The sequence below is a fragment of the Microchirus variegatus genome, assembly GCF_963457635.1.
Source record: "Microchirus variegatus genome assembly, chromosome: 14".
NCBI lineage: Eukaryota > Metazoa > Chordata > Actinopteri > Pleuronectiformes > Soleidae > Microchirus > Microchirus variegatus.
Genome location: NC_139815.1, coordinates 3,835,687 through 3,853,768, shown reverse-complemented (window position 1 = coordinate 3,853,768; position 18,082 = coordinate 3,835,687). Strand labels below are relative to the sequence as shown.

General features: G+C 40.7%; 2 protein-coding genes across 2 annotated transcripts; both read left to right on the top strand.

Annotated features, from left to right (window-relative positions):
• Positions 1-932: 932 nt before the first annotated feature.
• Positions 933-7,101, top strand: LOC310936859 (neuritin-like protein; the record flags this gene model as incomplete). The annotated part of the gene is made up of 3 exons (XM_083901014.1): positions 933-990; positions 4,073-4,220; positions 6,798-7,101. The coding sequence occupies 3 exons, from the start codon at positions 933-935 to the stop codon at positions 7,099-7,101; spliced, it is 510 nt and encodes a 169-aa protein (XP_083757140.1).
• A 2,524-nt stretch (positions 7,102-9,625) lies between these two features.
• LOC310937009 (putative sodium-coupled neutral amino acid transporter 8) lies at positions 9,626-16,032 on the top strand (the record flags this gene model as incomplete). Its single annotated transcript, XM_083901193.1, has 10 exons — positions 9,626-9,814; positions 11,843-12,041; positions 12,974-13,124; positions 13,213-13,317; positions 13,409-13,466; positions 14,437-14,551; positions 14,637-14,784; positions 14,870-15,072; positions 15,539-15,590; positions 15,930-16,032. The coding sequence occupies 10 exons, from the start codon at positions 9,626-9,628 to the stop codon at positions 16,030-16,032; spliced, it is 1,323 nt and encodes a 440-aa protein (XP_083757319.1).
• Positions 16,033-18,082: the final 2,050 nt, after the last annotated feature.

Here is an 18,082-nt window from a genome sequence, read left to right as displayed (position 1 = left end):
GTCCTCTTTTAAACTGTAGATTAACAATCTACGGTGACCATTCCACCTCCAGTGTCAGTGTACATACAGATGTGAAACGTCTTCTGACTTTCTAACAAATCATAATATGCCTTCACAAAAAAATAACCCTTCTCAAAATTCACTTTCCCATCAACAGATGAAACGGGGAGGAGATAAAGATAATCAGAATAAAGGAAATCATCACTTTGAAATAAAATCAAGGCATGAAATAAAACCAGAGTGTGGAGGCATACATACTTTCCATTTACATAGAAAATAGGTCACAAAATAGTTTGTATTTGATCTATTTGTTTGTTAAAGACGAGCGAACTTTGAATTGTGACGATTTCCAAATTTCATTCTGGGATGAAAGTCTGAATTCTGAGATTAAAGAAAGAGTCAGATTCTGAGATCAAAGTCATAATTCTGAGATTAAAGTCAGAATTATGGGAAAAATCAGAGAAAAAAAGTCATAATTCTGAGGTTAAAGTCAGAATTCTGAGATTAAAGTCAGAGTTCTAGAATGCTGAGGTTAAAGTCACACTTCTAAGATTTTTACGTGGCCTTCCGTACCACACTGTGTGTGTGAGGCGCACACAAACACAAACTCAGTTGTATGTATCCATTTTTTTTCTGCAAAAATAAATAAATGCTCTAAATACAAAAGACCGGAAATGAGAAAAGCTCTGTAATCCATTGGTTTGCTGCCTCTGAGCTCTCTGTGCACACCCCCCCCCCCCACACACACACACACACACACTTTGCATTACATCCCACTGTTAATCCAGCAGTCTGTGCATCGCTGTACTTTTACACTCTGATGAGTTCCCAGTGAACAGCAGGGCTTTAATGCAGCGACATTGTACTTTTTCCAATCGTCGGCCAGTGGAGGCTTCACATCGGGAGACTCTGGTTCAAAGGTGGGACTGAAAATGAGGAGGTGTCAGCCGGGCACAGGGGTGATGCTGCTGCCCGTCGCTCTCTGCCTCGGTGAGGACGTTTTTTTCTGCTCTCCGGTTGTTTCTGAGTGTCTGTTTGTACGTGTGTGTTCATGTAAGAGGGAGATTGTGTTATCTAGATCGACAGATGGTTGAAATTGGACAATATGCCAGTCTAGAAAAGGAAAAGAGGATTTACTGTGACATGATTGTGTTTGTTTGGAGAAATTATTTTCACTTTGTTATTGTCATTTATACTGAGAAGCATTTACACATAAATGACTTTGCCTGTGGATGCATGACATGAGGATACTTCATGATGCCACTTTTTTATTATCACTTAATCTTATTTATCCGTTCTTTTGTTGTGTTTATTAGTTTAGAATATGTTAATCCCATGACAGATGGACTAGAAGGTGTGGGGTGACTAACTAACTAACTAACTAAGGGTTGGGTTACAAGTTAACCAGCCAATCATTTACAAAGTAGTCAACCAACCAACTGAGTAAGTAAAGTTATTTTTTGGAAGTGATGGGGTCTTTTAAAGGCATGACATAACTAAGTCAGTAACTAACTAACTAACTTTGGGTAGAGGTTACAACTCAACCAACCAATTATCTAATTACCTGACTGACTAACTCGTCCACCATCTTATTTACTAAGTGACTGATGGATTTACTAAGTAGTCAACCAACCAATTTACTATTGTTTGTGATAAGTTGTTGTTTGTAAGCGATAGGGCCTTTTTATGGCATGACAGAACTTACTAACTCACTTAGTTACTTAGTTTCTTACTTACTTGTTTACTAACTAACTAAGGGTAAGGGCTGAGGTTACAAGTCAACCAACAAATCAATCATCTAACTACCAGAATGGATGGCTGACTGACCATCTAACTACTCAACCAACCAATGTTTTAACTTTCTAACTGAGCTGCAGCGTTATTACACTCCTTTCAAAAGATCCACTGCAAAAGAAGTTTTATAAGAAAGTAAAATAATAAAAAGAAAAATGTAATCTTGGCAAGCAAAAAAACACGTCTTAAGATTTTAGATATTAGAGTTCTACAGACGAAACAAAATGAGAGAAAAGAGAGAAAAAATAAAACAGTATGAATTCTGAGAATAAAGTCAGAATTCTGAGATTAAATCCAAAAAATGCTATATACTGTATATCACATGCTTCGCTCTGCACACACTGTAAAAATGTATATTAAAAATCAGTAAAAGCATTTTAGCTGAGTCATGTTTGGCCTGTTCATTACAACAATATTTGTGACACAGTTGGAGAATTACAGTGGTATGCAAAAGTTTGGGCACCCATGTCAATTTCCATGATTTTCCTTTATAAATCATTGGTTGTTTGGATGAGAAATTTCAGTTAAATATATCATATAGGAGGCAAACACAGTGATATTTGAGAAGTGAAATAAAATTTATATGATTTACAGAAAGTCTGCAAGAATTATTTAAACAAAATTAGGCATGTGCATAAATGTAGGCACCCTTGTCATTTTATCGATTTCAATACCTTTAGCACTAATCATTGGAACTCAAAATTGGTTTGGTAACCTCAGTGACCCTTGACCTCCAAACACAGGTGAATCCAATCATGAGAAAGGGTATTTATTTAAGGAGGTCAATTGTAAGTGTTTCTCCTCTTTGCATCTTCTCTGAAGAGTGGCAACATGGAGCCTCAAAACAACTCTCAAATGACCTGAAAACAATGATTGTTCAACATCATAGTTTAGGGGAAGGATACAGAAAGCTATCTCAGAGATTTAAGCTCTCAGTTTCAACTGTGAGGAACATTGTGAGGAATTGGAAGATCACAGGCACAGTTCTAGTTAAGGCCCGAAGTGGCAAACCAAGAAAAATCTCAGATAAGCAGAGGTGAAGGATGGTGAGAACAGTCACAGTCAACTCACAGACCAGCTCCAAAGACCTACAACATCATCTTGCTGCAGATGGTGTCACTGTGCATCGTTCAACTATTCAGCGCACTTTACACATGGAGATGCTGTATGGAAGAGTAATGCAGAAAAAGCCTTTTCTCCGCACCCGCAACAAACAGAGTCGCTTGAGGTATGCTAAAGCACATTTGGACAAGCCAGCTTCATTTTGGAATAAGGTGCTGTGGACTGATGAAACTAAAATAGAGTTATTTGGACAAAACAAGGGGAGTTATGCATGGCGGAAAAAGAACACAGCATTCCAAGAAAAACACTTGCTACCTACAGTAAAAATTTGGTGGTGGTTCCATCATGCTGTGGGGCTGTGTGGCCAGTGCAGGGACTGGGAATCTTGTTAAAGTTGAGGGCGCATGGATTCCACTCAATATCAGCAGATTGTGGAGCACAATTTCCAGGAATCAGTGACAAAGTTGAAGTTTTGATGAGGCTGGATCTTTCAACAAGACAACGACCCTAAACACTGCTCAAAAACTACTAAGGCATTCATGCAGAGGAACAAATACAACGTTCTGGAATGACCATCTCAGTCCCCAGACCTGAATATTATTGAACATTTGTGGTGTGATTTAAAGCGGACTGTCCATGCTCGGAAACCATCAAACCTGACTGAACTGGAGATGTTTTGTAAAGAGGGATGGTCCAAAATACCTTCAGCCAGAATCCAGACTCTAATTGCAAGCTATAGGAAGAGTTTAGAGGCTGTTATTTCTGCAAAAGGAGGATGCACAAAATGTTTCTTTTGTGGTGCCTAAATTTATGCACATGTCTAATTTTGTTTAAATAATTCTTACACACATTCTGTAAATCATATAAAGTTTATTTCACTTCTCAAATATCACTGTGTTTGTCTCCTATATGATATATTTAACTGAAATTTCTTATCCAAACGACCAATGATTAATAAAGGAAAATCATGACAATTGACAGGGGTGCCCAAACCTTTGCATACCACTGTATGTCTTTGAAATGATTCAGCACTGTGTTCAGCAAATGTGTTGTTAACGGCTTCATACGTTCATAAATGATCTAAAACTGATTAACATCAGTATTGGTAGACACTCGAGTTTGTGATATCGGTATCAGACGCAAAAAATTGTATAATCTTTCCCATCCCTAATTTATACAAATATTGTGTTAATGTACTTCTCCTGACTGTTGCCAGGTCTGGTCCCAGCGTGTTTCGGGGCTGCCATTCCCGTTTCATGCGACTCCATCTACAAGAGTTTTGCTCAGTGTTTGCTGACACTCGGAGATAGTTTGGTGGAGACGCAGAAAGACCAGAGTGCGCAGGACATCGATGCAGTCTGCAGGTGTGTTTCTATCTACTGCATAGAACCTTTTATTTTAGCACCAGTGGTCCTCATGGAGCCTCTGCATGGATGGGCTTGCATGTTCTCCTCGTGTGTGCGTGGGTTTTCTCCGTGTTCTCTGGCGTCGGTGATAACGACGGTTACAAAGAGGACTCACTTTTGAACCGCTGAGGGAATCAAGTGATCCATCTCACCGCTCATCTCTCCTCATTCACCGTTTGTTTTTCTGTGACGTTAAAGTCTACAGGAAACTGATTCAATATGTGCGAGACGTACACGGCCAATATACGGCCTTTTTCTCCTCCACATGTAAACTCTGACTCAGCAACTTGTCCGATTGCCTGATTGTCTTAAAGTGATAGTTCGGAATTTTGGACATAAGACCTATTTTCCAACTCAGCCGGTGTGATGGAGACGTCTGGAGACGTTTTCAAGAAATTTCATTCACTTCTTCTAGTTGCCGAGTTTGCTGGTGCTATGGCTAGCGCAAGTCAATGATACAAGTTAGCATGGCATTAAAAACACTCATACCGACTCCACAGTGCACCCGAGGCAAATCGATTGTAACGGCAGACTATCGATATACATATCTGTGTTGATAGAATGTTTGAAATAAAACCAACCTTGCAATTTGAAGGATTTATGTCTCAGCAGCAGCAGCAGCGCGTCATACTTCTGGCAGCGGCGGACTGATTTCGTTGCCGGAAGTATAGTGCTGAGAAAGTAGTCCCTCAAAAATTCATGCGATGCGACGTTAGTTTTGTTTCAAATATTATTCTATCAACACAGATATGTACATCGATAGTCTGCCGTTACAATCGATTTGCCTCGGGTGCACTGTGGAGTCGGTATGAGTGTTTTTAATGCCATGCTAACTTGTATCATTGACTTGCGCTAGCCAAAGCATCAGCGAACTCGGCAACTAGAAGAACTGAATGAAATTTCTTGAAAACGTCTCCAGACGTCTCCATCACACCGGCTGAGTTGGAAAATAGGTCTTATGTTCAAAATTCCGAACTATCCTTTTAAGGCCCTGGTATACTTCCGTACACGTCATGTGTGTCTCAATCATCTATCTTACTAAGTGACTGATGGATTTATTAAGTAGTCAACCAACCAACTGACTAACTATAGTTTCCGATCATCAACTTGTCTTGTGATAGGGCCTTTTACTAGCTTGCTTACTTACTAACTAACTAAGGGTCACGGCTGGGGTTACAAGTCAACCACCACCTGACTGACTAACTTGTCAGCCAACCAATCATCTAACTTACTAACTGACTGACTGACTAACTAAGGGTTAGGGATGCAACCAATCGATTTACAGCATCACGCACACGGTTACACAGACGCAATTCGCGTCACGCACACTGTGCGGACGGGCCTTTAGTCGGATTATGACTGCGTGACAGCAGCTAGATAGTTATAGTAGATAGTTCAGAGTTTTGAACATTAATGGTGCATTATGTAATAAATCTAAAGCAACAGACCATAAAATCCTCCTAATATGTCACAGAGACTCAGGAATAATGTTCATATAACAAACTGAACTCACCAACAACAACAGTACTGCCAAAATATTTGCATTAAAACAAATATTTTGCAGACTGCAAATCATGTTTATGTTTTGAAATCATGTTTTGGCATGTGGCGCCACCTACCGCCATCTACCAATCATTGCAGTCAGTAGAGTCTCAGCTGCCGAGCGACCACAGGTTGCCAGTTACGTCAGAAAACGAAACCTAAAAGACCTCGGTATTTTGAATTTGAATGTAGTAACTGTTTTTGGCCACATTCTTACATATGGCACCTTTAAAATGTACTGAGTGACAGCAGCTTTAAAGGGATAGTTCAGATTTTTGAACATTGAGTTGTACGACACAGACCCCAGGAGTAGAGTGGATGCAACGTTGTTCAATCATTTAACGAGGATCTGGTTCAGAGTTGAAAAAAGTGTTTCTGGGAGAGAGTTTGGTACAAATAATTAACGGATTTTAAACCACAAACTTGCATCCATATGTTAGGTTAACACGTTTAAACTAAAGTAATATGAAGACCGACCGTGTTGAGAAAATCCATCGGGTGATCTTTGTGAAATCTTTGTGATCCTTTGAGTACACAGACAAGGAACTTTACAAGGAGAGAGAGAGAATGGGAAAATGGTGCCAAACTGTTTTATTGTTCAAACGTGTCAACATCACATGACTTAAAACCCGTTACTCATGTGTCCGAAACTCTCTCCCAGAACTGCTTTTCTTGACTCTGAACTGGAGCCTCATTCACTGATTGAACAACGTTGCATCCACTCTACTCCTGGGGTCTGTGTCATACAACCTAATGTTCAAAAATCTGAACTATCCCTTTCAAGCTGCTGTCACTCAGTACATTTTAAAGGTGCCATATGTAAGAATGTGGCCAAAAACGGTTACTACTTTCTAATTCAAAATACCAAGGTCTTTTAGGTTTTGTTTTCTGACGTAACTGGCAACCCGTGGTTGCTCGGCAGCTCACACAACTTGATGTTCAAAAATCCAAACTATCCCTTTAACCCTGTCCTCCTGTCCTGGTTCTGTGAAGGTCCTGGAATGCCTTCCATGTCTGTGCAAACGCAGCTCTGGCCGGCTGTCCCGGAGACGCCGCCGCCGTCTGGGAGTCTCTGAGACAAGAGTCCAGGAAGACGCAGTTCTCTGGGAACCTGTACGACATGTGCGCCAGCCGCACCACCCTCCCGCCCAGCACCGTGCCTGCACCCGCGAGCCCCCCCACCTCCGACCAGACCAACCAGGAGACACTGAAAGGGCAGACACACAAGCACAGCGCCACCTTCAGCACACTGTTGTTCCCTGCATGCAGCACACTACTGATTGTGATCAGGCGTTAGTTAGTGAACACACACACGCGGTTCACAGGTCAGTGTTTCTTTTATGTTTTTGGGGTTTTTTATTGACCTGCCACAGTTGCTGCTCTCTTTCTGACACACATGTTTAAATCATCACTATCTTTAATCATATGCATGTAATTTACTTTTGACCCATCGAGAGAATTTCATCAGTAATATTGGATGATTGTAATGGACTAGAGGGCATTTTTTTATTATTTTCTAAAATGCCAGGTGTTCAGATTTGCTGGTGATCCAATCAGAGGATGAGACATTAACTCATTCACTCTCCGTTTGACTGGTTTTAATGACAGAAAATAGAATTCTGCATGGAAGGATTTGACGCAGACTGGTCAAAATTTCATATCACTGTGTCATTTTACGTTTGACTCTTATCGTCTGTAGTTTTCCTGAACCTTTATTCTGTTGCTGGATATGGTTAAGATTTAGCTTCAATAAATTGGATATGATTATGGTAACAAATACCAATTTAAAATACAACATTTACAATCCAATACAAACCAAATCTTTGGCCATCTCTCTTTGATTAAATACTGATTAACTCATATGGATCACGCTTAGTTTCAGCTCTCGAGCTTGAAGAGAGTAGATTAGACACAGAAACTAATGTCACCTATATTTTCTGAGCTTTCTTCAATAAATTCACCAAAACTTAACTCATCGCTGACTCCAGAGACTTCTTGCTGTCTATGGTTGTCACCTCATACAATGACTTTGTTGACATTTGTGGTATATATATATATATACCACAAATGTGGTATGTAATGTGTATATATATATATATATATACACATACATATATCCGAAATATATGAAAGGATGCCAAGGATCAGCCGCTACATCTCTGAACTGTCCCCAGAACGCGTTAGCTTTCCTCTAATCTCCTCGTTTGCCTCAAGAGAAAATCTGCGGCGTCACCACGACGTCCAGCTGCTGTCGAATTGTTTGAGATACAACAAAAACGAAGGCGATTTCTCATCCTCTCTGCGGCGTTCACGTGACCTCTGCACGCTAACAGATGGCGAGTGACATGAAACATGGCCGGGATTATGAATTCCATGTGTAGTCGACTGAAATGTCTGTAATACAAATATCCAGGGAAATAGACAAATGCAGGCAATCCTATAAGCTGACCAGTGCACTCTTTGTACATAACCCTGTGAAATAAATATTCAATAAGTGTATGAAATGAATGTTGAATACACGGAAAGTCACCAATGACCTATGAACACAGCTGTCTTGTGTGAATCGGTTGTTTGATTATTTCGTTGAACGTACAGCAAACACATTAAAACACAAAACTAGAAAAGCACTCGGAGAGCAAAGACCTCCACCAAGGCAGCTCAGTGCCTACAAAATACACCCTGGGTCAGACAGCGGGTGTTGTAACCAATGATAGCGTCTACGGATCAAGCCCAAATTCTGTCTGTGACTTTTCAAGTTATGTTGCTAACTAACAGACAGACAGACAGACATAACCTCCTCGGCGGAGGTAAATAATGAGAGGGTCCTCGCAAGTCTGGGAGTGCAGCAGTTCCCTGACCTCACTGTCTCCCTCACTCAATAGTCACACTTTTATTCAATCGATCAGATTTTTTATGCCGGTACGGCAAACGCGCTCGGGCAAGTTCGCTCATTTACGTAGGGTGTGAATCGCCAAAATGGATGCCAAAAGTCAAAATGTCAGACTTCCTGTTGAGTTGAGGCCATGGTTACGATCAACTTTTTTGTTCGTCCTGGTCTAGAACATCTTCCCACCAAGTTTTGGGAAATTTGGTGAAACTCAATTTTGCCTTTGTTTTCTCCTGAACAGACACTATAGACCTGACCTCCATGCAAGTTTCTAGAGTTTTTATGCATGTGTACCCCCTCAAAAATGACCGCAAAGCCACAGATATAATAATAATCTGAAGGATAACAATCGGATCCTCGTTTTGGCCTCTGGCAATCGTGGCTCGGGCCCTAATGAATTCAAAAGTTCCGCTATATTATGTGTAGCTACCAAAGCTAGTCTAAATTGTAAGGATTTAGACCTGGATCAACAAACATGTCATTTAGGGCTTTAGTTACAATTAAGAACCACGGTTCTCAAGTTGTGGTACGTGTGCCACCAGTCGAGCTTCCTCTGGTGGTACTTGGAGGAAAAACTGCTCTACTGTATATACCAGGGTATGTGATCGAAGTGGAGCTGAGGAATTTGCAGTGGACACAGGCAAACGTACTCACTTTAGTGCCAAATGTTTCACCTCACAGTGAAATGTTAAATAGTCAAAAAGTCCAATTAGACCACGTGAGTCGTGGCTGCAGGTCGAATATATATTTGCATGTGCGACCACACTCAGCAAACCAAACACCTTGACCACAGCTGCTGTGGAACGTCAGTTACACACAGAGTGAACATTCGTGTCAGAGCCTCTGGTTGCTGGTGTGTGTGTGTGTCAGTGTGTGTGTGTGTGTGTGTGTGAGTGTGTGAGTGTGTGAGTGCTGGAGCTGGTTCTTCTGGATCATGGAGGAATTGGCCCGGGAGAGCATCAGCCTTCTGGCCCGCTCCGCATCCCATGCGGATCCTCCGCGGCTTGGTTCTTTCGGCGCAGTGTTCATCATGCTGAAGTCTGCACTGGGAGCCGGGCTGCTCAACTTTCCCTGGGCTTTCCAGAAGGCAGGAGGGGTGAACACTGCCATCACCGTGGAGATGGTGAGTCCACAAAACCTGCTGTTAGTAAACTGAACCCTAACCCGAACCCACAAAGTGTAAGTCTAAGAATAAGCCTTTTGTATGTACTTTGGGGAAAGGTCTTGAATTACTGAGGCTCTTTCACCACCAGAGAATTTTATAATATTACTTAAATAAAAGTCTTAGAATATATGGCATTTACTATACTTATACTTTACATTTACTATAATAAAATGTAGTTAAGTTTTAGAAGTAAAAGTAGTAAAAAAGTGAGAAGTTAGGATTGAGCCATGGTGGCTCAGTGGTAGGGTGACTTGTCTATCAACTGGAAGGCTGTGGGTTAAATTCCTGGCTCTGCTAGTCTATATATTTCCTTGAGGAAGACACTTAACCCCATGTTGAAGCATGTGAATGAGTGAATAGCAAAAGCAGCTCACCGAGACAAGAACAGCTCTATATAAATACAGACCATAATACCAATACCAATACTTTTCTGTAAATGTAGTGGAGTAAATGTTGCTAGAAATATAAGCAACAAAGTAAAGTACAGATACGTGAATGTTGTACTTCAGTACAGTATTTGTACTTCTTTATATTACAACACTGCAGTACAGTGTAGAATATTATACTATGGTACTAATTTTGTAATAGAGAATAATGGAAATGCCTTCTCAATTCTTATCCATGATCCCTAAGTTATAGGTTAGTCCCTAGAGGGCTCTGAATATTCGCTAAATAGAGCAACAAAGTCGCTAAGTTTGTAACACTGAAACAGCCGCAAATTGTGCATACAGCACTGACTCTCTGGAGTTCCTGGAAATTTGAAAAGTTCCTGGTCACCAGTAGGTACTTCTTTCGGGGAAAGTTTGGGGTCTAGGAAAAGTTTCCCCCCAGGTAATTTCCAGTGAACTGACCCGTGCTGTAGTTTAGTGTTTAAGCTAGCCTGAGGATGAATGTGAACACCCCCGTGATTTATTAGTGAAACACAATTGTTATTAGACTGCTAATTTGACTAACTATCTGTTCCGTTCTGAACTTCTGTGTTATTGGCAAGGGTCATTTCACCTTAATCATCATGCTAGCATTATAGTTTTGCGAATGTGAGCTAAAGTGTGATCTTTAATTGTTATGTTTCAACAAAGTGGGTGGGGTGGGGGTATTCCCTTCCTCATGCTAGCTTGTGTCACAGGTGAGAGTTCAGCTAACCTTTGCTGCAGTCCGTAAGTTTAATTTTTGTTTCATTAAAAGCTAGCATCAGCTCACATCCATCCTCTTGCTAGCTTACCTCACTGACAGTTTGGCTAACTTTAGCTGCAGTTCACTCTTCTGTTAACAAAGCAGGGGTCGATTTATGGCCTTATGTAATGTTACCTAACGTCACAGGTGATGGGTAGCTGCAATTTCTTCTTTAACTATTCTGGAAAATAAACACGCTCCCTCATGTGGCTGAGATATAAACTGTCAATATATATCTTAAGTAGAATCTGGATAAGAGTCTGAATAAAAACCTGTTAATGTCTTTCCTGGAACACCATATGGGAGTCCTAACCCAGTCTCTGTTCTTGAGGGTCCAATACATTGTCAGTTACCGTGCAAAATCTTCTGCAAATCTTCGTTTTACTGATGAGTAACTTTACATCTCCAGCTTCCGTAAAGTGTTTCATGAGTGTGGTAAGTTTGGTGCATGGATATTATAGACTCAGGACCCCTTTGTCTCTCCTTGGTGTGAAAGAGGCTCATCTTTTTCACAGGTAAGCTCTAATGAACCTTCTGAACTTTCTTTGCACTGCATCTACTGACAGACAGTGTCTGTGTGTGTGTGTGTGTGTGTGTGTGTGTGCGTGTGCGTGTGTGTGTGTGTTTGTGTGTGTGTGTGTGCGTGTGTGTGAACAAACACATGGGATTCCCAAAATCAGGCCAGGGAACCTAGATCATTGATTCTGATTGTGTTTTCACCACAATCGTGTGGAGCCCTTTATACTTTAAGTTGCATCACAGCTTTGATGGTTTTGGTTAAGGCTGAGCTCCTCTGCTTGGCATCTCTGCCAGGTTTCTCTTGTGTTCCTCATTAGTGGCCTGGTCATCCTTGGCTATGCATCGTCCGTCAGCAGACAGAACACCTATCAGGACGTGGTGAGGGAAGTGTGTGGACAAGCCGTGGGTCAACTGTGCGAGGTCTGTTTCTGCTTCAACCTCTTCATGATATGTGTGGCCTTCCTGGTGGTGGTGCAGGACCAGCTGGAGAAATGTAAGAAGCACAATAACTACAATAGATCATAGTATCTGGATTTTCTTTCTTTTTTCTCATGTATTGAACCAAGATTTTTGTGAAGGTTCTCAGTCTCAAATGGTTTATCCGGTCATTGTCATCTTCAGTTATTAGCTGTAGGTGACTGGACTTGAGTGAAGTTTGAAGATGTTTCACCTCCTCATCACAGTGGCTTCTTCAGTTCTCACTAATTGGTTGTATTTAGCATCTTAGGGCTGGAAACTTGTCTAACGAGTTAATTAATGCAGATTGTCCACTGTGAGTAGCGCCACCCCTGGGGCATCGATTATCGTATTGCACAAGGCAACAATATATATAACACCAAATCTATATTTTCTTCCTAATTTAAACAAAGCTTCTTGGAAACAGGGTTACTATGATATTCTTTGTGTAATATCTTAATAAGCCAAAAAGATCGAATATATACATTGAGGACAATATGACATCTAACAAACGTAAACATACAAATAAGAGCTTTAGATTTCCTGTTAGGGAACACTTCCATCATTTGCCGCTCATCATCAGTGCTCTGTTTGAATGCTTTCATGTTGTCAAAGGACTCGCATGAGTTAAGGATTAATTTTGCAACCATTTCCAATATCAGGAAAAAAAAAATTAATCTCTCTCAGACCACAAATCAGCTGCACTTTAATTTTCATTCCAGCCAGCATCTGGGTAAACATGTGACATGTTTTTGTAAATTTGAGGATCTGGACAAAGTCCCTCCAGGAAAACGGTGCCACTTGGCAGCCATGTTGGTAACACCTCCAGGCAGCTATTGTATTTCAGACTGTCATAGACGTCCTTGCACGATCTGACATGTCTCGCTGTTGTTGTGTATAACCCTGAACTTGTGTCGCAGCTGATGAATAATCTAATATTATCTTTTCGTTTCGCTTCAATCTCCCCAGTGTGTCTGTCTTTATATGAAACCGTGACCGGTGAGGGAGAAATGCCATATCACTGGTACACCGACCAACGGTTCTCCCTGTTTATCATGTGCCTCATCATTATCCTACCACTGTCCATCCCGAAAGAAATCGGCATCCAGAAATACACAAGGTGCACACAGCAACACACACACACAGTAGTTGTTCTCAGCCTGACATCCAGCTGACTGTGAGTCCTGACTGTTTCCTCCTCCTGTCAGTGTGCTGGGGACATTGGCTGCGACGTATCTGTGCATAGCAGTGATCGTCAAATATTACCTGATGGACAGTCACACAGCCATAATCACTCCAGAGCCGAGACAAGGGTCAGTCACACTGGGATTGAATGGATGCATGAGTGTATTTAACCTTTGTATGTGCATCAGTAACTGTGTGTGTCTCTGTGTGTGTTTTCAGTGTGAACTCATGGGGCTCGATGTTCAGTGTTGTGCCGACCATCTGCTTTGGCTTCCAGGTATGATCATGTGGTGCATGAGGTCAGGTACATCCATAGATCCAATCATATTTCCATCCATCCATACAACAGTCATCTATCTATCTATCTATCTATCTATCTATCTATCTATCTATCTATCTATCTATCTATCTATCTATCTATCTATCTATCTATCTATCTATCTATCTATCTATCTATCTATCTATCTATCTATCTATCTATCTATCTATCTATCATCCACTCACCAACCATCATCCATTATTCACCTACCATCCAACCATCCATCCATTCATCCATCTATCCATCCACCAACCATCCATTCATCCATCCATTCATCCATCATTCATCCATCTGTCTATTAATCAATCCACTAGATGGTGCTGAGTGATGATTTTGCAAAAAGTCAGTATATTGTGATAATATTGTATCATGAAATATCGTGATAATATCATACTGTGGTGTCTCTGGCGATTTCCGCCCCTACTGTCCATCCATCCATTCATCATCCATCCATCTGTCCATCATCCATCCATTTGTCCATTTATCTGTCCATCCATCCATCCATGCATCAATAGACAGGTCATCAGTCTATCAATGGGCCAAAATACTGAGACAACCATTCGCACATATCATACAATTACAGTTTTTCACCATTGGTTTGGCTCATTTCTTGAAACAGAAATTACATTCTCAAAACTACATGGACAAATCTCCAAACCACTAGTGCCACCTGCTGGAAATGGAGGCAGCATTTCCCCAGCAGTGTCACAGTTGGATTTTGTTCTCCAATGATGGGGCCATGTATTCTGAGCCCAAAGAACATCCACCTGTCTTCTATTTCTTAGCCTTTGGGAGTTGTCGCAGTAGTTGGAGTCAGTCACAGTTGACATAGCCGAGCACTTTTTAGACATAAAGTTCTTGGAGTGCAGATACAGTATTTCCCCCCCCAAGTTTAACTCGTATCACCACTGTGTACATGTGTTTGCAGTGCCATGAAGCTTGTATAGCAATCTACAGTAGCATGGAGAACCAGAAGATCTCCCACTGGGTGATGATCTCTGTTATCTCCATGTTATTCTGTCTGCTTGTCTACACGCTAACGGGTGAGTCCAACTCTAAAATATAATCCTCACTTCCTGACGAACTCACCCGTATGATGCTAATCGTGTCCACTCTCGATACGTCCAGGTGTGTACGGCTTCCTGACGTTCGGACGAGATGTCGCCTCAGATATCTTGATGTCGTATCCAGGGAATGATGTGGTCATGATCATTTCCAGGCTACTTTTTGGAATATCAATAATCACCATTTATCCAATCATTCTTCTTCTGGGGAGGTAAGTCTTACCTGAGTTGAGCTGTTGTGGCTTTGTGGTTTTTGTTTTGTTTTAACAGTTTGTTTCTTTGTCACGTGTCGCACAGATCGGTTATCCTGAACCTGATGTTGCGAGTTCAGAGGAGTCGCCAGGGAATCGTCTTGCCCTCCTTTGAGACTCGCTGCAGGGTCGTTCTCACTGTGATTTGGATCGCCGTCACCCTTCTCATTGCCATGTTTGTCCCCGACATGGGCGAGGTCATCAGTGTCATCGGAGGAATCAGTGCCTTCTTCATCTTTATCTTTCCTGGTATTGAAACAAAAATCTTTTTTTGGGGGGGATAGACATTACCTTTTGTCATGAGCTGTGCAAATTTCACAGCTAAATACAGTTAAAGGTGCATTATGTAATATATCTAAAGAAACTGGCCATAAAATCCTCCTAATATGTCACAGAGACTCAGGAATAACATTCATATAACAAACTGAACTCACCAACAACAACTGTACAGCCAAAATATTTGCATTAAAAAAAATATTTTGCGGACATGTTTATGTTTTGGCTTGTGGCGCCACCTACCGCCGTCTACCAATCATTGCAGTCAGTAGAGTCTCAGCTGCCGAGCAACCACGGGTTGCCAGTTACGTCAGTAAACGAAACCTAAAAGACCTTGGTATTTTGAATTTGAATGTAGTAACTGTTTTTTGCCACATTCTTACATATGGCACCTTTAACATTATCTATGTGTGTGTGTGTGTGTGTGTGTGTTCTACAGGTCTTTGCTTAGTGTTCACGATGCAAACAGAACCTGTGAGTCCAAGAATCAGGTGAGTGCACTCTCCCAGTTAATCAACCAATATCTAATTAACTGCCAGTGAAACCGAGACCCTTATTTAATCATTGAGTTGAAAGTTGAGTTTAAAATAATGAATGAGTAAGTACTTTGGTTTAAATGGAGATTTGTTCTCAGGGAAATTGTTTCCTGATAATTAGTGTCAAAGTACTTTAAAAAATATATATTATAGATCTAGTGCAGAGTTTTACAAAAACGAGTCGAGTGGAGTTAGATCTGTACTGTTACAGATTATTTTCAACTGAAACCATAAACAAGTTAAAAAAAAAGACTTAAATGAATGCCTGTTGAATGTCCGTCCCCTCTGTCCCAGGCTGATTTTAACAGTGTGGGGCGTCATCACCATTGTGGTCGGGGCCTTCGTCTTTGGACAGAGCACAACCATCGCTGTCATGGAGCTCTTTCACAAATTCTAAACCATCCCATCATCACCGTCTGCAACATCTGACTGAAAGTCTGTTTGTTGTTTTTGGTTGTACATGTGTGCTGCAGGGATGACGCTCACACTCTCAACATGTTATGCAGAATGTGGTTTTTCCACAGTTTTGCGCTTTCATTGCAGCCATAGTAAATTGACTTTTTAGTTTCGTGTTACTTATTTATGTTTAAATGTATGGGTTTTATTGTATTGCTCTACCAATGTAAACCAACAATGTGTTGCCTTCTTGAGTGTTTGTTTGTACAAACAATGTGCCAGCAGGGGGCAGCATTGCACCACTGAAGCATTGTCTATTTTATTTTGCACATAGTCACATCCATTCATGCACGTGTGTCACTGATTAACACGTGTTTATTTTTAGGGCCTTATTATTATGTCAGTGAGTTTTCTTTTCAAATGACACAACTAAGTGACTTATGTTCATATTAGTCAAATCTGACAATACCAGAATGACCATAGATGTTGTTTTGACTGTTCATACACTGGTTACAAATTATTTCCTGAATCAATTATGGAATTAAATGCATTTTAGAATAAATCTAAGTTGAAGGAATTGTATAAATTAATCTGCAAACACAGAAAATTTATGAATATTGTGTTTTCTTTGTAAAAAAAAAAATATTTCTTAAATCATAGGATGCAGATATTTCAATATGGCCAAACCAGTCAAGTAAAGGAAATGAAAATACTTAGATTAAAATGTTTTTATATCTGGGAAAAAATCAAGGTAAGTGGTTAGGTTAAGGTTAGTGATAACTCTAACTTTGTGAGGACCAAAAACGCATATAAACCAGAGAAAAATGAGGACATTTCATCTGGCCTTCACAACTTTTAAGGGTTTTGGGGGGTTAAGACCTGTTTTTAGGCTTAGAATTGGGTTTGGGTTAAAGGTTATGCATTTATATATTTTATTGCAAGGTTATGGTAAGTGGCTAGGCGATGCATTATGTCTAAATGTCCTCAGTAAGAACGCTGCATGAGAATGTGTGTGTGTGTGTGTGTGTGTGTGTGTGTACTTGTATTAATTCTTTGTGCATATCTTTGTGGGAACATTTTGTCCAGGCTCCACAACTTTAAAGGGCTTTTTAAGGTTTAAGACCTGGCTTTAATGGTTCGTGATAGAATTGGGTGAGGCTTTAGTTGTGATGGTTATGCTTAGGGTAACTGGGGCTATGAGGTGTCCTCACTAAGTGATATAAACAAGTTTGGTGTGTGTTTGTTTATTGTATTTGTGGCTTTGTGAGGACATTTTGGCTGCTCATCTTTAAAGGGCTTTCCGGGGTTAAGAACTGGTTTTAGGACGAGGGTTAGAATTGCAGGTTAAGGGATATGCGCTTAGTTATGATGGTTAAGTGGATGTCCTCATTATAAATGAAGGGCATATCCAAACATGTCATCATATCCATAGTCAGTGCCTGGACTCGTCTGCTTACAAAGCAGAGGATCAGCTGTGTTAACTTCACATAAATGTGTAAACTTTGTTGAAAAATAGGGCATAAAAACACACAGCTGCCCCTTTATCCACGCTTCAGTTCAGTTACAGGGTTTTTTCTCCCCCATCTTGTGCAGCATTAATGTCCTGAAGGGAGGAAAGAAAAACAAACTCAAACTGTGATTCTCTGCTTGTCTGTGGCCTATAGGATTATACATTTCTCAACCTGCTGACCCAGTGATTAAATCCACTAAAAGCAAAGGGGGAAGGAAATCACTGCAAACCACACAAATCACACACTCCACTGCACTCACGGAAAAAAACTGGCCAACAGCAGGTTTGTGAACGCAGCACAGCACTTCTGTCCAGAGCTGAGCTCTTCACTTCTGTGACACTTAAACACATTTATCCTCCTCCAAAAACGGGAACAATCAAATCAGCCGATCACAGTCACAGTCACAGTCAAGTCTTAAACTCCACCAAAAAAAAGTACGATGAATGAAAAATATTGGGGCTAAAGAAAATGTAATATCCAGATTTGAAAATCCCTGTAAAGCAAATGCAAATGGACACAGATTTTAGCCACTGATCGATG